General features: G+C 43.2%; 1 protein-coding gene across 2 annotated transcripts in view; it reads right to left on the reverse strand.

The window, feature by feature from the left end:
* Positions 1-879: 879 nt before the first annotated feature.
* lmx1bb (LIM homeobox transcription factor 1, beta b) overlaps positions 880-21826 on the reverse strand; it is a 45702-nt gene continuing 24755 nt past the window's right edge. For both annotated transcript variants that reach the window (XM_035166874.2, XM_047341484.1), the window contains 6 exons: positions 7864-8096; positions 5778-5953; positions 5238-5315; positions 4792-4858; positions 3225-3386; positions 880-2076 (listed from right to left, as the gene is read on the reverse strand). In XM_035166874.2, the coding sequence (XP_035022765.1) occupies positions 1919-2076; positions 3225-3386; positions 4792-4858; positions 5238-5315; positions 5778-5953; positions 7864-8096 (874 nt within the window). In that variant the 3' untranslated portion in view covers positions 880-1918. The remainder of the gene's footprint in view (positions 2077-3224; positions 3387-4791; positions 4859-5237; positions 5316-5777; positions 5954-7863; positions 8097-21826) is intronic.

Here is a 21826-nt window from a genome sequence, read left to right on the forward strand (position 1 = left end):
ATATTTACAGGAGTCCACGCTGACGGCTCTGCTAGCCTAACATCAACATGCTAACATGCTGAGCTTGCTGAGGTATTTTGGCTTGTTAGCATGTTAAAGTTTACTAATTACAGTAGCAGTAAACACAAAGTATAACAAATGGGAGTGTAATGAGTTTGGGCCGACGTGTCTCTCCCAGGATATTCAACAAATGCCTTTAGAAAGCAGTGCTGGGACGCGGGACGTAGACACAGCTACTCTGCACACACACGACATTCCAATTAGCTTTCTAAAGCAAAGTTATCTACATTGTCTGGCTATGAGCAAAGACACACATCTGTACAACAGAAGTGTCGTACGAAGTGGAGGCAAAGACCATTGTCATCCCAGGCCGTGCGAACCGTTGGTGAGGGCTAAACCAGGACTAAACCGTGTCTGAGGAACATGGAGGTCACCAGCCGTGCAAATCGGTTTTAAACGGTGTGTGTGTGTGTGAGACATGTGAGGGACAGAAGAAGATGGGGGACGTCTCTGAATAGTCGAGGATGGCATAGTTTGGGGATTCGGTTTCAACATACAACATTTTTCCAGATTCCTACGTTTGATTAGAGGGTGTAAACGTTTTCAAATATAAATAAATGTCATGATGTAAGCTTTGGCCCTGCAAGGTCCAACACTGTTTGAAACACTAGGTGGTGTTTTTATGTATTTTCTTTTATAAAATTGGAAATAAATGTGATATTAATACCAGCGTTCATGTTTTTCATCAAATAACAGCAGTGTATCTTATAGTTTACTGCTCAGAAAAATGTAAGTGCAGTATGACAGGATAACAACTAGTGGAGCAGGTGGTATATGAAATGTCACCACGTGAATGATCACTGAATGGCATTTATTTAATGTTATCAGGAGAAAGACATTGTTTATTCATCAAACCAGTCAACTTTGGTCAATTAGCAACTTTTAACATTTTTGAGAATGCACATATGACAATGACAACAAAAGTTTTATGGTCTGTACGAAATAAATAGCAACATTGCTCATTTACAGCTTGGCTGAAGAAAACAAAAACAAAAAGGGTTAATCTTCATATTAAAAAAGCATACAGATGAGTTGTGATACTCATGAACTCACTAATTGCTCAACAAAAAAAAAAAAAATGCTCTCCTTTTTAAATAAAGCTTTTCAGTTTTTAATATGTACCTTCAAGAGCCTGTTATAGTTAAATAAATAGAATGCTTTCCATTTTTAACATGCACATCCAATTTGCCTGGGGAAAGTATTTACACTTCACTGATCCTACTTTGTCCACCAAATGATCCTCCTTTTTTTTCCTCTCTCGCTCCTAACAATTCTTTCTCACCAGACTCTCATACTTACACAAATGTACAGTCACTCTTGCAGACATGCTGCACCTATTTACTATTAACACAATATCTAAACCTATTGAAAGTGATCAAAATGCTAACGGTGAACATGGGAATCCATGTAGTGTAGAGAAGAAACAGTCCAGACATCACCACATCTTAACCAGAGGAGGGGGCTTGCAAAAAGTTGTAGTTTACAATTGATCATGCACTTTATAAATTCACTGTTATTTGGGTTGAGAGTGTGTAATCAGTGGCTTCAATATCTACTTGTTTTTCCCTTAAGTGAACAAAGAAAAGAGCAACACATCTCCTGTGACAGATACGCGATCCGGCCAAATCATCTCTAACAATATTTAAGTTTTCCCCAGGAATCTGTTGGTCTGTCCTACAACAAGTGGTTTTACAGGAAGCTTCGGCACAAAACCAGGAGCCGCTGCGAGGAGGCGTCTCTTCTGTGGTGTCCGTGTTTGTGTAGAAACTCCCGGGCCATCGCACTTCAGATTGAGATGGGCAGTTTATTCTGTGCTGATGTTTTCTTTCCTTTTTTTAAATTTCTTCGCTTCTCTCTTTCATGATGCAAAATAAGAGTTCTGCATGGAGTAGAGGCGGTCGATGGGGTTCCCCACGCGGGCCTGCATGGAGTTGGCTTCCGACGACGCCATGAAGCAGTCGCTGAGGCTGGTTAAGGACGTGTCGCTGTCTATGTCATGGAACGCGGAGTCATTACCTGCGAAGAGACGATGCGGAGAAAAGTGTCAGGATCCGGTGGCAGAGGCGTCATTAAAAAAACGACAACAGCAAGAAAAAAACAACAACACAACAATGCCCCCACTCTGACCATGAAATCAACGCAATCTTGTATTTGAGATTTACAGCAGCGTTGGGAAATTATAATTACTAATAGTCACTTTGAGAAACTGCTGTTGTGTGTCATCACAATTGTGAGAACTGTTTAGTTCGATATCATCAAAGCTCACTTTTTGCTGCCCTCCCTGGGACAATTGCGGTCTGTGAGGGAGCATGTAAACAAGGGGCATCCTCCTAAAAGATCTGGTTAATAGCAACTGTTTACGCCTTTCATAAAACCTCAACATGTTATTTCTCTAGAGGGAATAGTTAACTTTATTACACTCTGGATCTTAATGATAGTGTTGCACAAAATGGGGACAGTGTTTGGAGACATATCTTTTAATGCCTTGCCAATATTGTTCTTTTCCCCAAACCAAAGGAGAGTGATGAGACCAGGGACTTGGGTTCTTCCTACCGAGAAGAACTAAATGGAGGCAAATTATAAGGAAGTTATGAACTTCAGGAAATGGTCCCTCTGGGGCTTGTTGAGGACATCACTCTGAAATATGTTATTCCGGTTACATCCTGTGGACCAACACTTGATTGACTGAGTTCTCCCCCCCCCTCTAAGTGTTAGCATTTTAATTCTTCCCTGTATCACACAGAAATCTGAGACTAGTTATTTTCCCATTCTGATTCATTAGCTCACAAAACCCTCAATCATTGCTGGGACCGCACTTCATCTGTAGCGAGAAAAAATGGTCGGTAACGGGGCATGTCTCCGAGCTGGAGGCGGAGAGTTAAAACCATATTAAACAGATTTGAAAATGAACTTCAAAACCCAGCAGCTTATTGGAAGGCTTGTGTTATCTCATGTGGGAGGAGAATCTGTTCGTACGTCTCTGTGCGCGGCTTAAATCAGGGGAGGGGGCGCTGTGGCCTGAACACATGTCCCACACTGGGGAGCTATGAGGTTGATCAAGGGACAGGCATGTGTGTGTGCGCGTGTGTGTTTCCAGAGCAGGAGTGGGTATTTTGGGGAGGGGGATGAATGGCTGGAGGGGGTGGGAGTCAGTGGATGCTCACCATATGGGTTCATGTGGTCCCCGGGCATCTGTGGGGGGGTGAGCCCCTGTTGGAAGGGGTCTGTGCTGTAGCCGTTCTGATCCATGGCGACCAGCTGCTGCTGTGGCGGAGCCAGCGGTGTGAAGGAGTTCATCATTCCCTCCATCCGATTGGACATCACCTCTGTAGAGCAATGAGAACAAACCATTAGAGAAAATGTGATAACAGAAAGGTGGAGCTGCACAGGGGGAAACCAGCGATGAGGAGTGCGGAGATGTGTTTTCGGTCTGTCTTTTAATACCTGGGGTTTTTTTACAAGCTCACCTGACTCTGAGTCACAGTTTTGCAGAATAAAAAAAAGTACAATACTAGTAAAAACAAAAGGGAGGAACAGCGACAGTAACGCAGATCACTTCCCTGGCAGTATTACCATGGAAACCTGCAGTAGTCTTTCCTGTGGCTTCTCCCATAATTCCCTTCACAAACACAGCTCTTGGCTAACTGACTGCTGAGATGGACACAAAGCTCTTGTGGCTTCATGACTGGAGCCCATCCCCCTGCTCTTTCCTCTGCGGCGGCTTTGTGAAATGACGTCTGTCGTTCATTTTGTTTGGCTCCGAAGAGAACGTCCCACTTTCTGTGACGTGGACTGTTCTTGTTTATACAGCGACCTGTTTGTAATCTGTTATTCTGTGTAGTTGCTGAATACACAGGAGAGGAAGCTCATATTTCCTGATTCAGTGGTATACCTGTTTGTTCAGTCATCACCCAAAAGAAGTGTCAACATTTCAAACAATACACTGCTATGATACAAACACAAAAACTTAGAGACCATCAGCAGACAAGTTTATGATATATCAAGCAATTTGTGTCTCGTGTTTTTGCAGAATTAGATTAGATTGTTAAAAATTCTTAAAAATTCACCTACTCCTTCTCTCTCATTGAAAAAACAGAATCGATGAATATATTTCCTTTTAAAATGGACAATGATTGGCTGACTTGTCATTGTAATGTCACAAAATCATGTCGCCACATAAACTAACTTTAATTTTCATGATATAATTTTCTTCAATATGATCTCTATGTATATGTCAAAATATGTATTGATGTAAAGCTTATACATTCCACAAGCACTGATATACATATATAACAGATATAATTGATTTGAGGGTTTTGCTGTTAAGCCAGTGTTTTGTTGTGTTCTGCTCATTAAGAACTAACTGTCTACTTTCCTCAGAGTCTTTAAGCCGGAAAGAAATAACGACCTGACATTTATTGTGATAATTATCAATATGAACATTTCATATGAACTGATATGAACATTTTAATTGTGATAACAGTTTTGGCCGTATCGCCCAGTCCTGCTTTAAAGTGGCCAAAAATCTGGACATGCATCACTTTGCGTGGTGAAACTTGAACATCCAGGTGAATGAGAAATAAGCAAAACACATATTTAAGTGAAAGGGGGCTTTCTATTTCTAAAAATGTAAATGTTAGATACATTAAATATGCAGCCACATTTCCCAGAGAAAGGAGCGTTGAGCCAGAGGGCCTCCATTGTGTCTGCAGGGTATGAGCACTATCGTACCTTGGCCAAGTCTCTGAGAATTCTGTTGTTCTTGTTGTTGCTGCTGTCTTCTTGCCAACTTCTTCATCTGAAACGAAAGGAAGGAGTCAAAGTTGTGAGGAACTCCCAAAACTAACATGCAGTCTTTAATTTAAAAAGGATGCTCCTCGCCGTTCACCCTGGAATGAACTGCGTAAAGTCTGTATCTCAGTGCACTTCATTATCAAGTATCAAAGGTTTTCACAAGATAATAATCAGAAAAGGGGGAGGGCGCAGACATTTGATGCAAGAGCGAGCTAGAGTTGCAACTCCTCGCTCGTTTTTTAATGCATTTGTGAAAAGGAATGCAGTGATAAATTTAACACGAATACTTGTGGTGATTTATTAGCTGGACTCTTCAGATGGAATAAGGCTGTTGAATGTGGACACGTAAGTCTGATTTCATCCTGTGAGTTCACTGCTCTCACCTTAGCTCGCTGGTTCTGAAACCACACCTGGACCACCCGAACGCTGAGTCCTGTCTCTGCGGCCAGCGTCTCCCTCACCTGCACACATCGACACAAGAGATTTCCAGGGTTACACAAGAAAACACACACACGTCATATACCCTGAACTGCTTTCTCCTCCTAAACATTTCCCAACAGGCCACGTTGCCTGTTTGATTTCCGTGAACGTTGAATGAAAGCAGCGACGCGGTCTGTTTGGAACTCTTGATTGTTGCCTGTTCAAAGCTTTGGAGCGGGTGCAGCGGTCGCACGGAGGCCGTCCTCCTCTATCTCAGTATGATGTTTGGTGCAGGCGGGCTGCGTTACACCAGTCTGTCTCGGCTAACACAGAACAGAAAGCTGCTCGCCACTTCAAAGCTCGCCTCTGAGATGGGGGAGATTTTTTTAATTTGAGAATTTTATTTGTAAAACTACTGTAGGGCTCGTGGTTGGCATCTAAATCCCCATGTGTTCATTACTCCAAATACAAACCAGAGTTTTTCTTGAACGCTTCCCTCTTACCTTTCTGCAGGGTTTTGAGGACACCTCGAAGGAGGCCTTGAAGGCCCGTCTCTGCTGAGTGGTCAGGATGGTGCGTGGTCTCTTGGGCCTCCTGGGATCCTTCCCATCATCCCCCTTGCCCTGGCTTCCGATCCCTTTCTCTGGCTTGATGTCCAGCTCCTCGTCGTCACTTTTCTCTGTGGAAAGAGTCATTTTTTTCAGTAACATCAGCACAAGCTTGAACTGACTACACCCTTTCAGCCACTGACAGCCTGCAGACAAATACATTTTCGCTCTTCCCTGCTCCGGGAGATTCACACACCACAAGTGCATAATCAAAGGAGACACATGTGTTTTTGATACTTTCTTATCAATTTATTACAAAAGGAAAAGGCCACATGTACGATTTGACTTACAGAAGTCTACGGCTCTTGCTTGGAGAGCACAAGGAAATATGCACATTTGTCACTGAGCTGAACACTGCGTCACTTGTAATTTATTGCTCTCAGCTTTGTCTGATTTACACCAAATCAATCTCTGATAAGAACACTACAACGAGTACAACATGAAAAAGGCAACACGAGTCCATATGAGAAATACATCTCCTGTGACACGGCAAGAAAATGCATTTTTTGCTCCGTTTTAGATTTCAAAATAATGACAAAATATATGGAATGTTAGATTTCTACAAGCAGCAACAGGATATTACAGTTCCAGGTAGCAACAGTGGTTTGAACTTCATGTTTCTAACCTACAATGTGCCATTAAAACTAAATAATAACTTGGTTTTATTAGATTTTTTTTAGATTAGAAAATCATATAGCTCTTTGCATTTATCAAAAATGACAAAACATCCAACACTCTCCCCGATTGAGAGATCAATTTGTCAATATTTTGTAAAGATCATTAATATTTTTGTATTGGAAAACAATGTGAAACCTCTAATTACGTTTACTTCCATTTTTAAAATAAATTGTTGTCACTGAAGAAAAAAAATAAAGAAGACGTATAGTGTGAAATATGCTGCGGCACAATTCTGCAGTGCCTTTCAATAACACTTGCAACAGAGGCCTTTGTTAAGCTTTGTAAACATGACGTGGAAATTAAATCAATGAATAAAAAAACATGAATTATCACTCTATGTGAAAACAACTGTTTCCCAATCAGAAGCAGCAGTGAACCGCTAATGAACCTTAATGATCTTGGAGTCTGCTGGCTGTGAGAAGAGGCACCCGCATGATGGCTCAGTGTCTCCTGTCATCTGGTTCTGATATGTATCGACATTTCTCCGCTGAAAACCTACATTTCAGCTGCTGCATACCGAGGTTAACCTCTGTTCATGTCAACATTTTCCCCATCTTGAATTTGGAGACGTGCACAAAGGACATGCCGGCGCGATACACTGGGACACGACCGATTGTGGAAGAGGCAGAGCAAATATTCCCACAAGTTGACAAAAGTTGACACAGGCACAGATGTATTTGACAAATTCCCCGCTTTTGTGCACGTCTAAATGTGAGCCAGATGGTAGTGAACAGTGAGGCTTGGCGAGAAGCCTCATTGTGTGTGGAGGCTATGGGCGAGGAACACTAGAGCTGATAAGAGTGGAGACGCAGGCTTTTCTGTAGAAAGGCCCCAAATCCCTCTGTCACTCACCATGATACAGTGATTTAATTCTTTCCAGAACCAGATCCTGCCCACGCATGGAAAGCCATTAATACGGGGCGGCTTGGCTTCGTCCTGTTTCCACTTCCTACTGTATCATAAACCTACGCTCCCCACTTGAATGAGAATGCTACAAAATCAGCCATTGAAAAGCTGCAGATGGAGCCGTGTTAGATGTTTTTACTGCTGGTGTCGCATGAAAAATCTCACATGCCTGGCAACTAGTTTAAGGCCAAATTAACTCAGTATTTGTAGCTTGTTTTATTGTTGATAATATAGTGCTTCAACAAGTGAGATCCAGCTCAGGATCATCATGGAGGATGTGTATGTTGGCGACCGCTGTGATGGAACAGAGCATACAGAATACAACACCCTGGTGCCACACGATGATCGCACCACAGTGCTGCTCTCACTCTGGTGCGAGAGGGTGCAGAGGGCTCACCTGAGTCTGAGTCATCGGGGCTGACCGAGCTGAGTAAGTCCTTCTCCCTCTCGTAGTCGATCTTGCACAGCAGCTGACCCTCCTTCAGGACAAACTCGTCGCCCTTCCGCAGCTGACGGTCGCACACGCAGCAGCAGAAGCAGTTGAGGTGGTAGACGCACTCCAGGGCGCGCATCACAAACTCCGTGGGGGCGATTTTCTCCAGGCAGCCGCTGCACTTAGTCGCAAACAACCTGCAGAAGGAGACAAAACAGACGATTGGAGGTGTGTTGATGACATAGAACATTTTGTACGAGAGAAAAAATTGAGCATTCATTCCTATATATAATGACTTGTCTAGTCTTGATGACCAATCAAAGGGCCACAGTTTTGCCATTCATCTATTCACACACAAATTCATGTCGAATCTATGTGCATCACTTTCTCTATTACACTTCAGGATCTTGCTCAAGGACAAGTGGGAATTTTTTCAAAACACAGCGACTAGGGTTCTTACAAGAACTCACAAATATGAACATATCACATGCATTCTTGCCTCATTGCACTGGCTACTTGTTTCTCAATCCCTGAACGGCCTTTCACCACCTTATCTACAGCAGACCTCCTCATCCCTTTCTCCCTGCTTGTACACTTTGCGATCTGATAACCAGCTGTTACCCTCGGTAACCAGGGCAGGACTTGAGATGGTGGAATAACCTCCCTTTGTCAGACAACCTGCAACAGCGTCCTCTTTTCAAACCCTTTTAAAATATATTTTTAGAAAATGGCTTTCAAGTAAATGTTTTATCCATCGTCTCTTAACTTGTTTAACTTGTAACAAGTAGATACAAATTTAAACAAGTAGTTTAAATTTGTAATCACATTATTTATTTTCTGCTTTTATGTTTTGGAGGCACTTTGTAAACCTATTTTTTGAAAAGTGATCTATAAATAAAGTTTATTATTATTATTATTATTATGATTAGTAGAAGTAGTACACAAAACGATCAATACGTAAGAAATGATATGTTCCACTGCTCCGTTCACTCAGGGGTTCAGCTGAAACAGCCTTACTGTAGCTCATGAGCTAATGAACCCTCTTCTACCTACTGTTTTGCCACATGTGACCACAGTTCAGCAAAACCTGCAGATTGAACATTTTAATGCTGATCCAACATTTCTCGGCCTGGTACGACCAGTATTTTATGCTGACTTAAGTTGGCTCGTCTTAGAAAAAAAATCATAATAAAGTCACATCACTGAGTGTTTGTACTGACATGATTGTCCTTCTTTTCTTGTGTAATTATTAAACTGTATTTGAACCGTTATCGTGATCTTATATTTGTCACTTGTTGCTGTTCAGCAGGAGTTACACAGTTTCACTTTAAGTGTTTTTCTTTCGAGAGGCGTGTGAGATCTTTATTTTGCCTACTTCAGCTGATCATGGAGGGTTTTTGATTAAGACTCAAGTGGACTGGCTGATCCTGTGTGCAGCTGAGGAGGTGACTTGTCTGGCAGAAGCTCTTCTGTTAAAGATTCTGGGGTGGCCCCCTGAAAAAAGGAGCCGGATCATGTTTTAGTGCAGCGACCAATCCCTGCTCATCCCAATCAGACCTTCACTGGCAATTTACACATTTCTTTCATAACCACAACACTTATTTGCATCAGATACCATATCAGAGACCATGATTCATTGCTGACTACTGGGCAGCACTGGAGTCTAGTTCATATCTCATCTGACTATCTAATATTATGCCTCTGTGGTGCAACACTGCCTCGATCACCATTTCCTAGACAAGACCTCCATCTTCTTTGATATCCTTTCAGGAAGATGTTTGCATTGTTTTATTGGTGACTGAGAGGCATTTAATTCATCCTCTGTTGTTCCGAAGAAGCCACATTAAATGCAGCAAGAAGGCCGGGAGTGTGGTTGATCTTGTCCAGCCCTAAAGCTGGATTTATTAGCGGCCTCTTTGTTTGCCCTGGTCTGGAAGACAGCTGGCAACCGCCTATCTATTTGTGGTGAACATCTATTTCATTGTGCGAGGCAGGGAGGCAGCGAGAGGAGCAATTGACATCATGTGCTGGTCCGGGACAGGGATGAGCGATAGTGATGAATATAATGTGTAAATATGAGAGGAGGGAGACCAAAGGAAGGTTTTGTTATGGTAATGCTGTTATAGGTGCTGATTGAGTGGTGATACCGCGGCGTGTGTGCATTCACACATGTGAGTGCATGTGTATGAGCAGCTGTGTGCACGCTGGAAACAAGATAGTGTGGTTTTGCTCGTCTGCACAGCCTGCTGAAAATAATTACTGCTCATCAGAGGAGCATCGGCAAGGCAGAAATTTATGTTATCTTAATGACATCTCATAGAATTGATAAGTTCTTTTACTAATATCATTCATTGTAATGAAAATCCCAGCCTGTATCTGGATCAGAACACGGCAGCTACAGCTTCTTATTTTCTTTTGAACCATCATGAGGCAGCAAAACAACAGAGATATCAGAATTAGCCCTCTCCGGGGTTCATGAAGTACTTTAATCTTTCATTTATTACAATAAGAGGCAAGAGGATTATTATTCAACTATGGAAAAACCTGAAGGATAATCCCCTTAAAAGACATTTCGCAATGTTTCTCAAACAAATTACTTGCCAACCTGGATGTATCTAAAAAAAAAAACTCTAAGTTTGGTCACCGAAAAAATAAAAGACACAAGCAACACAACACTGCAATTTCTGCAAAGATAAACTGAATATTCTGGGACTTGTTTCCAGTTTTTAGAAGGATTAGCGTGTTACATGCTGGGATCAGGGAGAAGAGGTGATGAATCTGTCAAGACAAGTTCCCAGCTCTAACTCGAATGTTTAACTAATGATCGGCGGCTTAGGCAAAGAAAGAGAGCAAAAAAAAAGTTGAGGAAATTACTTGTTAGCACGGTTTTGATATGTCCAGGCCTCTGCATTCACCTACGACCGCTCTTTTAAATCTTCTCATCTAGATGAAAACATTCTCATTCAGCCCTCTTTCCTTTCTTCTTTCTTCTCTCCGAGTCTAATCTTGTAAGCCATTATTTTTCTATTTCCCCTCTCTGTCACTTTGCATTATTTTTGCTGCTGTAATTCCTATTCGTCCCTTCTGGAATCTTCCTGTCCTGCTTTGTCCTCGGGTCTAATCCGGACTTTCTGCCTGTTTTCAGTCCCCGGTCCCCATTCTCAGCGGGGTTCAGATGGAATAGCCATGCGTGACGCCCCTTCTATGGCAACCACACCTCCACAGGAAGGCAACGGCGACTTTTCGGATGGGCAGAGAAGGCCTTTGAGAAGCTGGCAGCAGAAGTAAATCCCTCTCTAAGGAACAAGGAGAATTAGCAGGGAGCAGTGGACTAGGGATTTAACCCTACCCCTCTCCTTTGAAAGGCGCAGTCAGTCCCACTCCTGCGGCTCGCCACAATCAAACAGAGAAGGAGTGGGGAGGTGGCAGTGGGGAAAGGAGAACACAAACTCCCTGAATGACACAAGCAGTGGATTGTGGAGGAGCCTAATCCCACTTTAATACCTTTCCAAGTTCAGCGCCTAAAGAATGCTCTTTAAAACAACACCACTGTGTGAGCAGTGAAGGTTGACCAGGGGGAGGCACGCCATTCAGCCTCCCCGACATTACCTGATTAGTGGTTTGAGGACCAGGCCTGTGGGCCCGCACGCCAACAGGAGACAGAAGGAGAAGATGTAAATGATGATTTTATATATAGAAAAACAAATCGACAGGGGCTGCTGATAACATTAGCTGAAGAGGAGGTTTCGCAGCTTTCTGTGAGGCTCCACCGGGATATTAAAGATATCAAAGAAGCTGTCGCTGTGTCTGGAATCAGACTTAAAGTGGTTTAGGGCGATCGTTCTCTACTTTCTGCCTCTACTTGATCCCAGTGACCCGTCACACTAAGACCTGTATCCACCTCAAATCCACTTTCTGGACGTTCAGCTGCTCCGGTAACACGACTCCCAGTGTCGCAGAGGCAGGGCCGATCGGCACCTTAAAGCTTGCTTGTTTATAAAAGACACCACAAAGAGGACCACCAGCACGACAACGCCGCGTCCAGGCTCTCGCTCTCCCCTCCTCCCACACCTGCGTGCACAGATCAAGTGATGAGACCCTCCTGTGTGGATCAATGGCCGCATCTCAAGCGGAGGGAACTGTCAATATTTACCCAGGCCTCCCCAGAACTGGACTCATAAATGAAAAAAGAGCCCATCTCAGCACATCCCTCTCCCACAGGAATCATTACGTCCTTCGTTTTAATCCTGTGTCCACATACCTGTAATCCCTTGTCTGTCCTTTTCTTTCGTTATCTATGGTTGTCTCTCCCTCCCCGAGACAGATTATCACACTGCTGAGGCTTGTAACGCTACAAGCTGTGTTTTGAGCAAATGCAAGAAAGAAAACAACAAAGAGCACGATGAAAAAGACAGAAGCCAACAGAGACCGACAGTTATTTGTCTGATGAACACTTCAGCCGGGCCAAGTGCAGCTAAGAGACTTCGCCCTCTCCGCTGCTCTTCTTCTTCTTCTTCCCCTCCTTTTTCCAGGCACTCTGGAGAACTATGCACTCTCCCTTTGAACAGATTATAGGCAACTTAAAGTGTGACAACATCTTAAGCTCTCACCACATGTTGCCAATGATTTCCCTTCTACAGACATTACATTTAATGCTTCTGCCGCAGTGATAAGCATCAAGAGGACTGGGTGGGATAAAAGAAACCGGGAGGAATAAGAGGGGACGGGGGAAAGGGGGAGCGAGAGCGTAGAGCTGCTTATGTGTCTTGATAATCATGCTACATTTAGCAACACGTGCAACAGTCTCACCTACTCCCCTTTTGCTATTGAACAACACTTGGAGAAATACCATAACAATTTGGGGAAAGAATAGCCGGGGCTATTATGTCACCGCACCCCATCAAAGACAGAGGGGATGAGGATTATCCAGGCAGCAGCTGTAAGCCATTACTTTGAAGATGGGCTCTCGTGTTTGGGCAGGAAACCTGTGGCCATGCCAATCATTGCTGAGGTGAGAGATGAGGCCTGGGAGGCAGGTCAGACAAGGGCCTCCAGGGCAGGATGAAGGGCACGTGGAGCAATCGGTCAACTGTGCACGCTCCATATTTCCAGTCTCTTTTTTTCTACCGGCTTTATCTTGGATACAAAATGTGGGATCAAACCAGACATAATAAGATTTCTTCCTTTCAGATCAGATGTGAGAGATAAGGTTAATTTCTGAAATTGGGAAAATGCGCCCTCCACTGAAAGTTAGGTGAGAAGATTGACACCACTAAATGTATCCTTAGCATTAAGACTGACAACAGGGCGGACACATGATCAACCAGCTAGACTGTAAATATAAGTGCAGTTGCTTAGCTTAGCAGAAATATTCTGGTTTATGATCACTTCTAAAACTCCATCTTGTTGATCTTTGGTAAAAATTAAACAAACAAAAATAACATGATCTTCTCATTCAACTCATGACATTAAAGCATTCGGAGGAGGTTATATTTGCACCCATGTCCATTTGCTTGTTGGTTTCTTAAAAAAATAAAAAATAAAATAACTACTGGATTGAATTTAGGATGGCGTGTGGGTCAGGGAAGAATCTATTTGTACTGATCTGGATCAGGGGAATTTTTTGTCATGGATCTCTATGGAAAAAAAAAAAAAAATCACACATCACATATTTATGTAACTGATATCTGTGTGTGTAAAATTTGGTGCAGCTTGATTGGATTTAGGTTGACTGCTGGGCCTTGGTGGCGGTATGTGCTCTACTGAGTGCCACTCTAGTTTTACAGTTTTCACATACTGTACATCTGAAAGAAATGTTTAATGCCTGTATTTAATGAACAGCTAATTTTCAGGTGGATTCTTGTTCTGTTTGTTGTCTGGAATGACAACAAACGGATCTGTCTCACAGACGCAGCAGAGGTCTCCACACTGTGCCGCAGCCACTTCTCAGCGAGTCACCGGTCACGCCTCAGTATGTGAAAATTGGCTCTTAGCAACGGTATCAAGAGCTTTGGTCAAAGAGGAAAACATTTGATGCCCAGATGTTTTTCGCTGCACATGAACGAAGGCGAACCTTTTCAACTTCGTCTCAACATCATGAAAATTGCTTTGTTATGTTTGGTCCTGTTGTCCTTTAAATGCAGCAGACACTACATGTTGACCACAACGGCCTAAAAATAGCAACCTGAATTCAGCCATTACCAGTGGTTGATTGCTTGCAGAGGGAAAAGTAAACTCAGAATTAAAAAAAAGTGGCGCTTTAACACAATTCATTTGCATATTTAAACAGATCCAGCCAAGGTGTAACCTCATCCATTCTTCCTCTGTGAAAATGGGGTTAAAGCAAACTTCAGTCTGCTGGAGTAGTAAAGAGTGGTAGTGATAACACTGTGTTCATAAATGATCTCAGTAGCTGACCTTGTTTCATAGGATCAGCATTTCTCTTTGGAGCATAGATTCATAGAGAGTAATGAAGCCAAATAAAAAGTGCCATCCTTCTGCTCCCAAGGGCCAGCTCCAGTCAGCTCTAAAAGCTGCTTAATCACCATCTCGTGCTTACTGCATTAGCATAATAATGGCCTTTAAATTGAGGCTCTTTGTTTTTTAATTAAACTCCCAGCAGGTAAAAGTAAAACACATTAACGGGAGATGTGTACACCACTAATGGCCCAAAGGTGCCTTCTTCATCACACAGCTCTGGCCACAGGGTTCTTCTTGTTCCCCGCGCTGAGGCGCAGCAGCGGCTGCCTGCGAGCTCACAGGGGAGGGAGGGAGACGAGCTGATTGCACTTGGCATAGCGAAGATAATAGCAGGGACGTGTTCGATGTGTTGGTGTATGCATATGCACCTGCCCTACATCTCAGAGGGAGCACACTTAGTAAAAGCTGCTGAGCAGAGCTATAGCGGGCGCGTAAAAAGATGGTGGTTACAGTTCGTCTGCAGCAAAGTGCTTCCAGGATCATCTATCCCACACGTCTGCTATTGTGAAAACAAATATGGCCACTTCATTTCTACGGCAGCGTGAGCTCCTATGTGCTGGAATGTGCAGCAGCTCCTCAGACGAGTCCCCAGCCAGACAGACATATCTGTACATAACGCTATACGGCACAGCTGCACAAAGAAATCCTAACCCTTAAGTCGTTTTGCAAATGATCTCATTGCACGGATTGTGTGTTTCACAGATTGCTCAACAATTCAAATACAGTTCAAAACAAGCGTGGTGTAGTAACTGAGTGCAAGAGACTGAAAACATGCAAATAATGTGCATGTATCTTTTTTTTATTATTATTTGACCAGTCTGTCTTAAAGTAAATGTTCCTCATGGCCAGTGTTTTATTCAGAGGGATTGAATTATAAAAAAAGACATAATGCTAAATACAGTCAATACTGCATGTTCCTACAAAGCTCTGAGAGCGGTATGCAGAGAATGATCTTGCAGCATCAAGCAACCCGCTGCTTCTCCTCCTTCACATGTATCTGCTAATGAGTCACTGGGAAAACAGCATGGAAATAATCCTCCCCAGCCACACAGGTAGAACAAAGCTCATGGAGTGAAAAGGACAGTGTATTGGGCAGCAGAAGAGGCTAAGTACACAGCTAAATACAAGAGTAAGCAGGCAGGCACACATGATGCTGTTTGGACAGCTGGTGTTCCTGAGTATGTAAAATGAGTGCAACATTGCATTTAGGCTCAGTTTTGCGAGCTCAGAACAAACAATACGGTTGCACACGCTGCACAATAACATCAGTGAGGAAATTATTGTAAAGATGTTGTGGGGTTTTTTTTTCCATTTTGGCTTTTTTCCTGCATATTTTTTACCTGTCCCCAAAGCCGCGTTGATCCTTGAACAAATAAATTAGGGGGTTTGTGAATTACAAGGCGTTTATAAAGTGCTTTTCTCGGCCCTGTTTTTAAGGACAATCACTGCTGGAGACATGACATGTTTACAACGAGGTGGCCCGTAAAAAAAGCAAACAACCGAGGCCCGAATAGAACCAATTAATATCATACACATGCACACATTTTATACACATATTTTTTATAATTCTACAAGTATCTGTTTGTCTGCCCCTTCCAGGCTAATCTGTGTGAGGTGGAGCAGAGCTCACTCTTAAGGGCTCGGCCTCGCTCGATGAGCCACTGCGAGTGATTGCCGCCTCTGAAAGAGCAGGGGGAAGCAGAGAGAGTGATGGCTACAATAAGTGTAATGGCTATCACATGTTATAGAGCTATGGCCGGCTGTAACTACCCACAGATACATGCATTTCTTTTGTTATTTTTTGATTAGAGAGGTTGATTTGGGAGTTAGAAATCCTCGTGGGTTATCACCATTTTTGGAGAAATAAAAAAAAACTATGATCTAATTTCCATAGTCAAATAATAATTTCTAGTTGTAAAAGATTAAAATCATGAAGTAAAAGAAGCTTTTGTCCATGAACACATGGACATTTTCTTTATTGTGAGAAAATAAATGGACTCATCTTTGTCAGATTCAGCGCTGGAATGGTTAAAAAACAACATTTGGATTGGAGGGCTTTATAATTACTATTGACCCAGAGGTTCTGGGTCTAAGAAATAAAACAAACAGTAATATGAGGTGTTCTAAAGCACAAGTCTGCAAATATGCAAAGACAGGGTCTGGTGGAGAGAGCATCATGCTTTGGCTTCTTTTCTCCGCTCCTAATCTGTGGGCCTACACAATATTAAGACGGCTTTGGAGCCACTTGTGACCCAGCTGTGCACTAATGAAAAATTCCACAGCTCTGTGCAGGGGCCAATGGAGCTTGACCCCCTTCCACCCTGAACCAAGCAATGTCCATCTTGAGGAGTTTACCAGGCCTGAAAGATACTGGATTAATAGATAGAAAAGGAGAAAGAGAGACAATCTGGGAAAGACTGGAGAAATAAAAGGAACTTGTGTGTTTCCCCCCTCGCCCTTCTTCTCTTCCTCCAATCTTTAGTACATCGGTGTGAAGTAAAGTGTTTGCCCAGGTTTTAATGGGCAGAGATGATCTGCACATCATTGTGATGTGGGGCAGGTTGCATGGGGGGCACCCTGTTTACTTAACAGAGATTCAGTCTAAGCCCAAAATTAGTTTGGAGGGAGAGAATGTGAGGGAACTAGGAATTAGACGTTGTTCACATGATCCGGGTTCGTGTGTTTGTGATCCTGCTGCCCTTGATTCTCTGTCTCTGCGTCCTCACCGAGACAAAAGTCAGCGCTATAGAAGCAGATATCAAAAAGAACGCCAGGCACGATGAAAAGTCCACAGACTGGATGAGGATACAGCTACAGTACGCAATTATAAAGTAATGTGCACCATGTTAACTACTCAGATATGTCAATAAGCAGGGGTGGCTTTTATAAGGATGTATATGTTTTGGTCTAGTCTGTCTTTCATTAACTCATCCCTTTTTTTTTTCTTTGCATTTATTTATCCAAACCAAAACACCCACACCAGCCGCCCACTCATCTGCTGCAGTTGCTAACGCTCAGCCACACAGATACATAACCATGCAGATAACATCTAGGAAAATAGCAAAGAAACGCAGAGGAAAATAGACAAGAAGTGGAATGAAAAAATGGTGCCTTTTTTTCCAGGAAAAATGGACGTCACGATATTCATCCTCGTTTCTCTGGGATTGGGACATTTTTGATCTTAATTAGATCTTGAAACCCAGAAGATGGCAGAGACTGAGAGACTGTGGTGGGACACATCACTCAAGCAGGATCGATAGCAAGAATTTCACCCCGCGCGAACTTAACCGTAAAGACTCATCAGATAATAGTCGTCTCTAGAGCGGCATCCAAATCATCGATGCTTTGAAATTGCCACACACTGTAAAAGATGACTCCACCTATATTACGCTTGAGGGAATAGATAACAGATCTAAATGAGGGGTGGAAGAGCAGGGGGGGAGAAAATGAAAAAAGGGAGAGCAAATAAAACAAAAATAAACATTGTTATTGAAAGGCAGGATGCTTTAAGACCCGGGGGCCAGGGATTAACATTCAGATTAGCATTCAAATAATATATTTGAATTTCTGATCAGCAATCCTCTTCAAAGAGCTAAATCCCAAGATTAGCAGGTGTTATGCTAAAAAGCTGTGTTTTTTGTCGGGAATGTCGCTACACTAGCCAAACAAATATGTCTTTGAGTGTGAAGGGCTGGCATGGATGTATGGCTGTAACCATGGCGACTGGCTGGTAGTTAGGAGCCTTGGAGAGGAGCGCAGTGTTGGAATGTGTCAAACAGACAGAGGGGCGCACATACACCGCAGAGCAAACCAAAAACCTGCTGTTTCACTAAAGACCATCAGCGACATTATTGAGACCACCTACAAATACCAGGGGGGTCGAGAGGGACAGGAAGGTCATTTGGAGCCTTCATTATTATGTTCTTTTTTTATTCATTCTTTCTTGGTTTGATTTAAGAGTGTCTGAGTGAGGGAGTCAAACATAAAAGTGGTGAATTTATATTGGAAGAAGAAGAAAAAAAAGATCTATAGCTCTAGTAAAAGAGTCACACTGTGTTCAACAAAATGCCAAGAGCTCCACATTTTATCTACCACGGATTTTCTTAGTGAACTTTAGATGCAGAGAAATAGAGACTGAAATATTTGTAAAATATTGGACGTAACCTTCAGATCTACCAGCACAAGTATGAGAGAGGTTGTTAAAAGTGTTATGCAGTTTCAATGCCGTAATATATTTCTGTTAAATATCAGATACTAATTTATGCTTCAATTATTACACAAATTCCTTTTCTCTTGTATATTCACATAAATTCACAGATGCGATAATTGTTATATGTTTATGAAATTTGGTAATTTGTTGATTGATTTTCCATTCAGTGCCATGTGATTGTATTGCAACAGTTCAGAGGTGAAACTTGTGCTTTTTATTCCACTACAGCTAAAGATGCTTTTTACAAATAATAATTGTGAAATACAAAAAATATGAGGTCATAAAAAAAACTGCATTGTTTTAAACTAACAGTATAAAAAACTTAGCTCCACCAAAATGCCTCTAATAATCATATAATATAATATGCAATAGTATAACACTCCCTGGTGCTATATTTTTGATTTACGAGTTTTTCAGTAAATTTAGCTTAAAATACTAACATGTACTTATATCTTATTTCTTATATCTGAAATATGTAGCTTTTAAAATAACCCCTGCAGTCCATAACATTAATGTTGATAATTACATTATTGTTGTCTAAGACATACATTCCTCTCTAGGTACAAATAAGTCTAAAAGAACAATAATTGAATTGTCTGGACTTGCTGCAACCTGTGTTGTGTATGTGCATGTTTGTGTGTTTAATCTTGAAAGGGAAATTCTCTCTCTATCGTAGCAGCTAATGTTACTGTGAAACTATGTTGTTCACGTCTTAAAGTATTCAAGCATGCCTTTTGCCCCAGGAGGTCTGGCAGAGAGTTTGTCTGATGCCTTTTCTGATTGTTCTCTCTCTCTCCTCTCCTCTGTCTTTCCCACACACCCACACAGAGACACACACAAACTGAACGTTTGTCTGTCATGTGGTTGGCGGAGTGTAAAATCTCATCTCTCCAGCTGGATGAGAACAGGTTCGACAAAATTCCCTTTTCTCCACGTGGAGCCTTTAAGGCACAGAATAGAATGGTGATGCATGGCACGGCACGTCTCTCTGCAAACCAACCGACAGTGGATCTGCATGGCCCTGCGGCGCGTAGCTCCAGTCAGCTCAGTGGTTGTTGCCACAGCCCTTTAGTGACTGCGTTATGACCCCTGGAAGAACACTGACAGGGTTTGTTTTTTCTCTTCCCTTCAGCTCGGGACTCAATAAATTGACACTGTGATGCACTGCAGTCTGCAGAGATACAGGTGCCTCTACTCAACGGCTCATGCATACAAGGCCTGGTTAAACTGCCTCCTGTGAATCCTCAGGAGACCGTGATGCGGCAGCAGCTGTAGTTATGCATATTTGGTTGTGAACACTGGTGCCCCTGGTGCCCCTGCCACTCATTGTTGCACATGACTGGGCCGATATGGATCCTTATTTGTCTTCAGCTGCAATGACAATGTGTGCCGCCACAGTGACACCCGTGGTCAGCCCTCTCAGCGAGGAAAAAGGTTTGTATTCACCCACCAATTTTACACCCTCTTTAGGGCCAGGAGAGTCTTTGTTTGCCGGGGAGCAGCCCATTCTCTCTGGCTGTCTGAAAAAAGCAGCTGTTTCTATAATGCTGCTGCAGCACTTTATGCTGCAGAATGATAAATGAAGGGAAGAGAGGCAGAGCTGAGGTGCAGCTGAAGCACACACACGCAGAAACAATGGCATCGGAGGGTCCGTGCACTACATGGATCTGATCTCTACGCCTCTCTCTTTCAGCCCCTGCCTCTCTGTTGCTTGCACACACACCCACACACACACGCATACTCTCTCTCTGCAGGTTAGACTCCTGGAGCTCACCCATAGCTGGAGGTTATGTGAGCGTGTCGAAGCGGGGTGGGGTGAGGGGGGGTCTAAACAGACTGACATGTCCCACCAGTCCCTGCGCAGACCCAGGGGAATGAGAGGTTGCGGTGTCTGTCCCACCGGGACCTGTCGCTCCTCTGTCCTCGGGGCAGTCATCTTCCTCTCCACCACCAACCTAATGACAGAGCCCCGAGGCCTCATCACTCCACCCCCGCCAACCTCCTCCCCTCCCCAGCTCCACGCTCCTCTCTCTCCCCGTTGTCCTACCCAGGTGTCTGTCAGAGGGGTGTCTGCTCCGCGACTGGTGTAGCTGTCCACATAAAGCCACCCCCCTCCTCCCATCTCCCCCCCGAGCCTCCTCCCCATGGCCCGGGGCTCAGTCTTTCATTTTGAAGTGGCGCAGGCCAGCTCTGCACCAGCCTGGGCCCTCAGCCTGCAGCCTGCTCCATTGTTTGGCCTCAGAGAAAGACTATTATTTCAACTCAATTTACTGTGAGTAAACACTGAGTGATAAGGCCCCCTGTCCTATCCCTCACACACACACATGCTTGTCTGATCCCTCCCTCCCTGACCGTGGGCTGTAATATACACTGCCAACAAATCACTGCTCTCAGCCCGTTGCTATCACTGGCTTTAGAGTGGAGCTTACTAATTCACTTTCCAACACAGATCGGAGGACAGGCCTCATGTGTTTCAGAATATGGCTCCAGCACCGAGCGGCATTTAAAGGGCTTGTGGCCCTATGGTGGACTGTTATAAATTTTAAAGAAGAGCTGCCTAACATCTTTACCCGACCATTCACATGCTAAAGCGGCAATAATCGGATATAAATATTCAACGATTTAAACAGATAAACACTGCTGCGACAGTTTATTAACATAAAGAATTTTAATCACTTTTGGCATCAGGAATATCAAAGACAAGCCAGGTTATAAATGGATTGTCGCCTCAGATCAGTTGAGGTCAGAATAATCAAGATGGTAGTTTTTTGTTTCCTGCACAATAGATGCAGAGTGACTCACAGCTGCAGCAATGAAGCCAAGTGACCGAGGACACGACTGAGGTGGAATTATTAACACACAGATATGATGCTTTTCAGCCTGTATGAGCCTTGTTTTATTTTTCATTGTTTGGCCACAGAAAAGCCCTCGATTCCTCTTCTGTGTGAAGAACCGTACTATGTCTTAATTATACAGAATTATCAGCCGCCTTTAAATAGCAGTCGTTTGCACTGTCTCCGCCTTACGTGGTTAACATAATTATTTGGGCGCCTACTTCATCTTAGGCAGAAAGAGGCTGACACAGTAGCACAAACTAATGTGATAAAAGCTTAGCATATCACGGCTTGATTCTGGGATTTTAAAGGTAAGTGTTTATGACAAGGTAATAATGCCTCATGCAAAAGGCTGGCCTGTAAATTGGTTAGTTAGGGCATGATGGATGAGGGGGAGCCTAAC

The sequence above is a fragment of the Hippoglossus stenolepis genome, chromosome 9 (assembly GCF_022539355.2).
Source record: "Hippoglossus stenolepis isolate QCI-W04-F060 chromosome 9, HSTE1.2, whole genome shotgun sequence".
NCBI classification, from domain to species: domain Eukaryota; kingdom Metazoa; phylum Chordata; class Actinopteri; order Pleuronectiformes; family Pleuronectidae; genus Hippoglossus; species Hippoglossus stenolepis.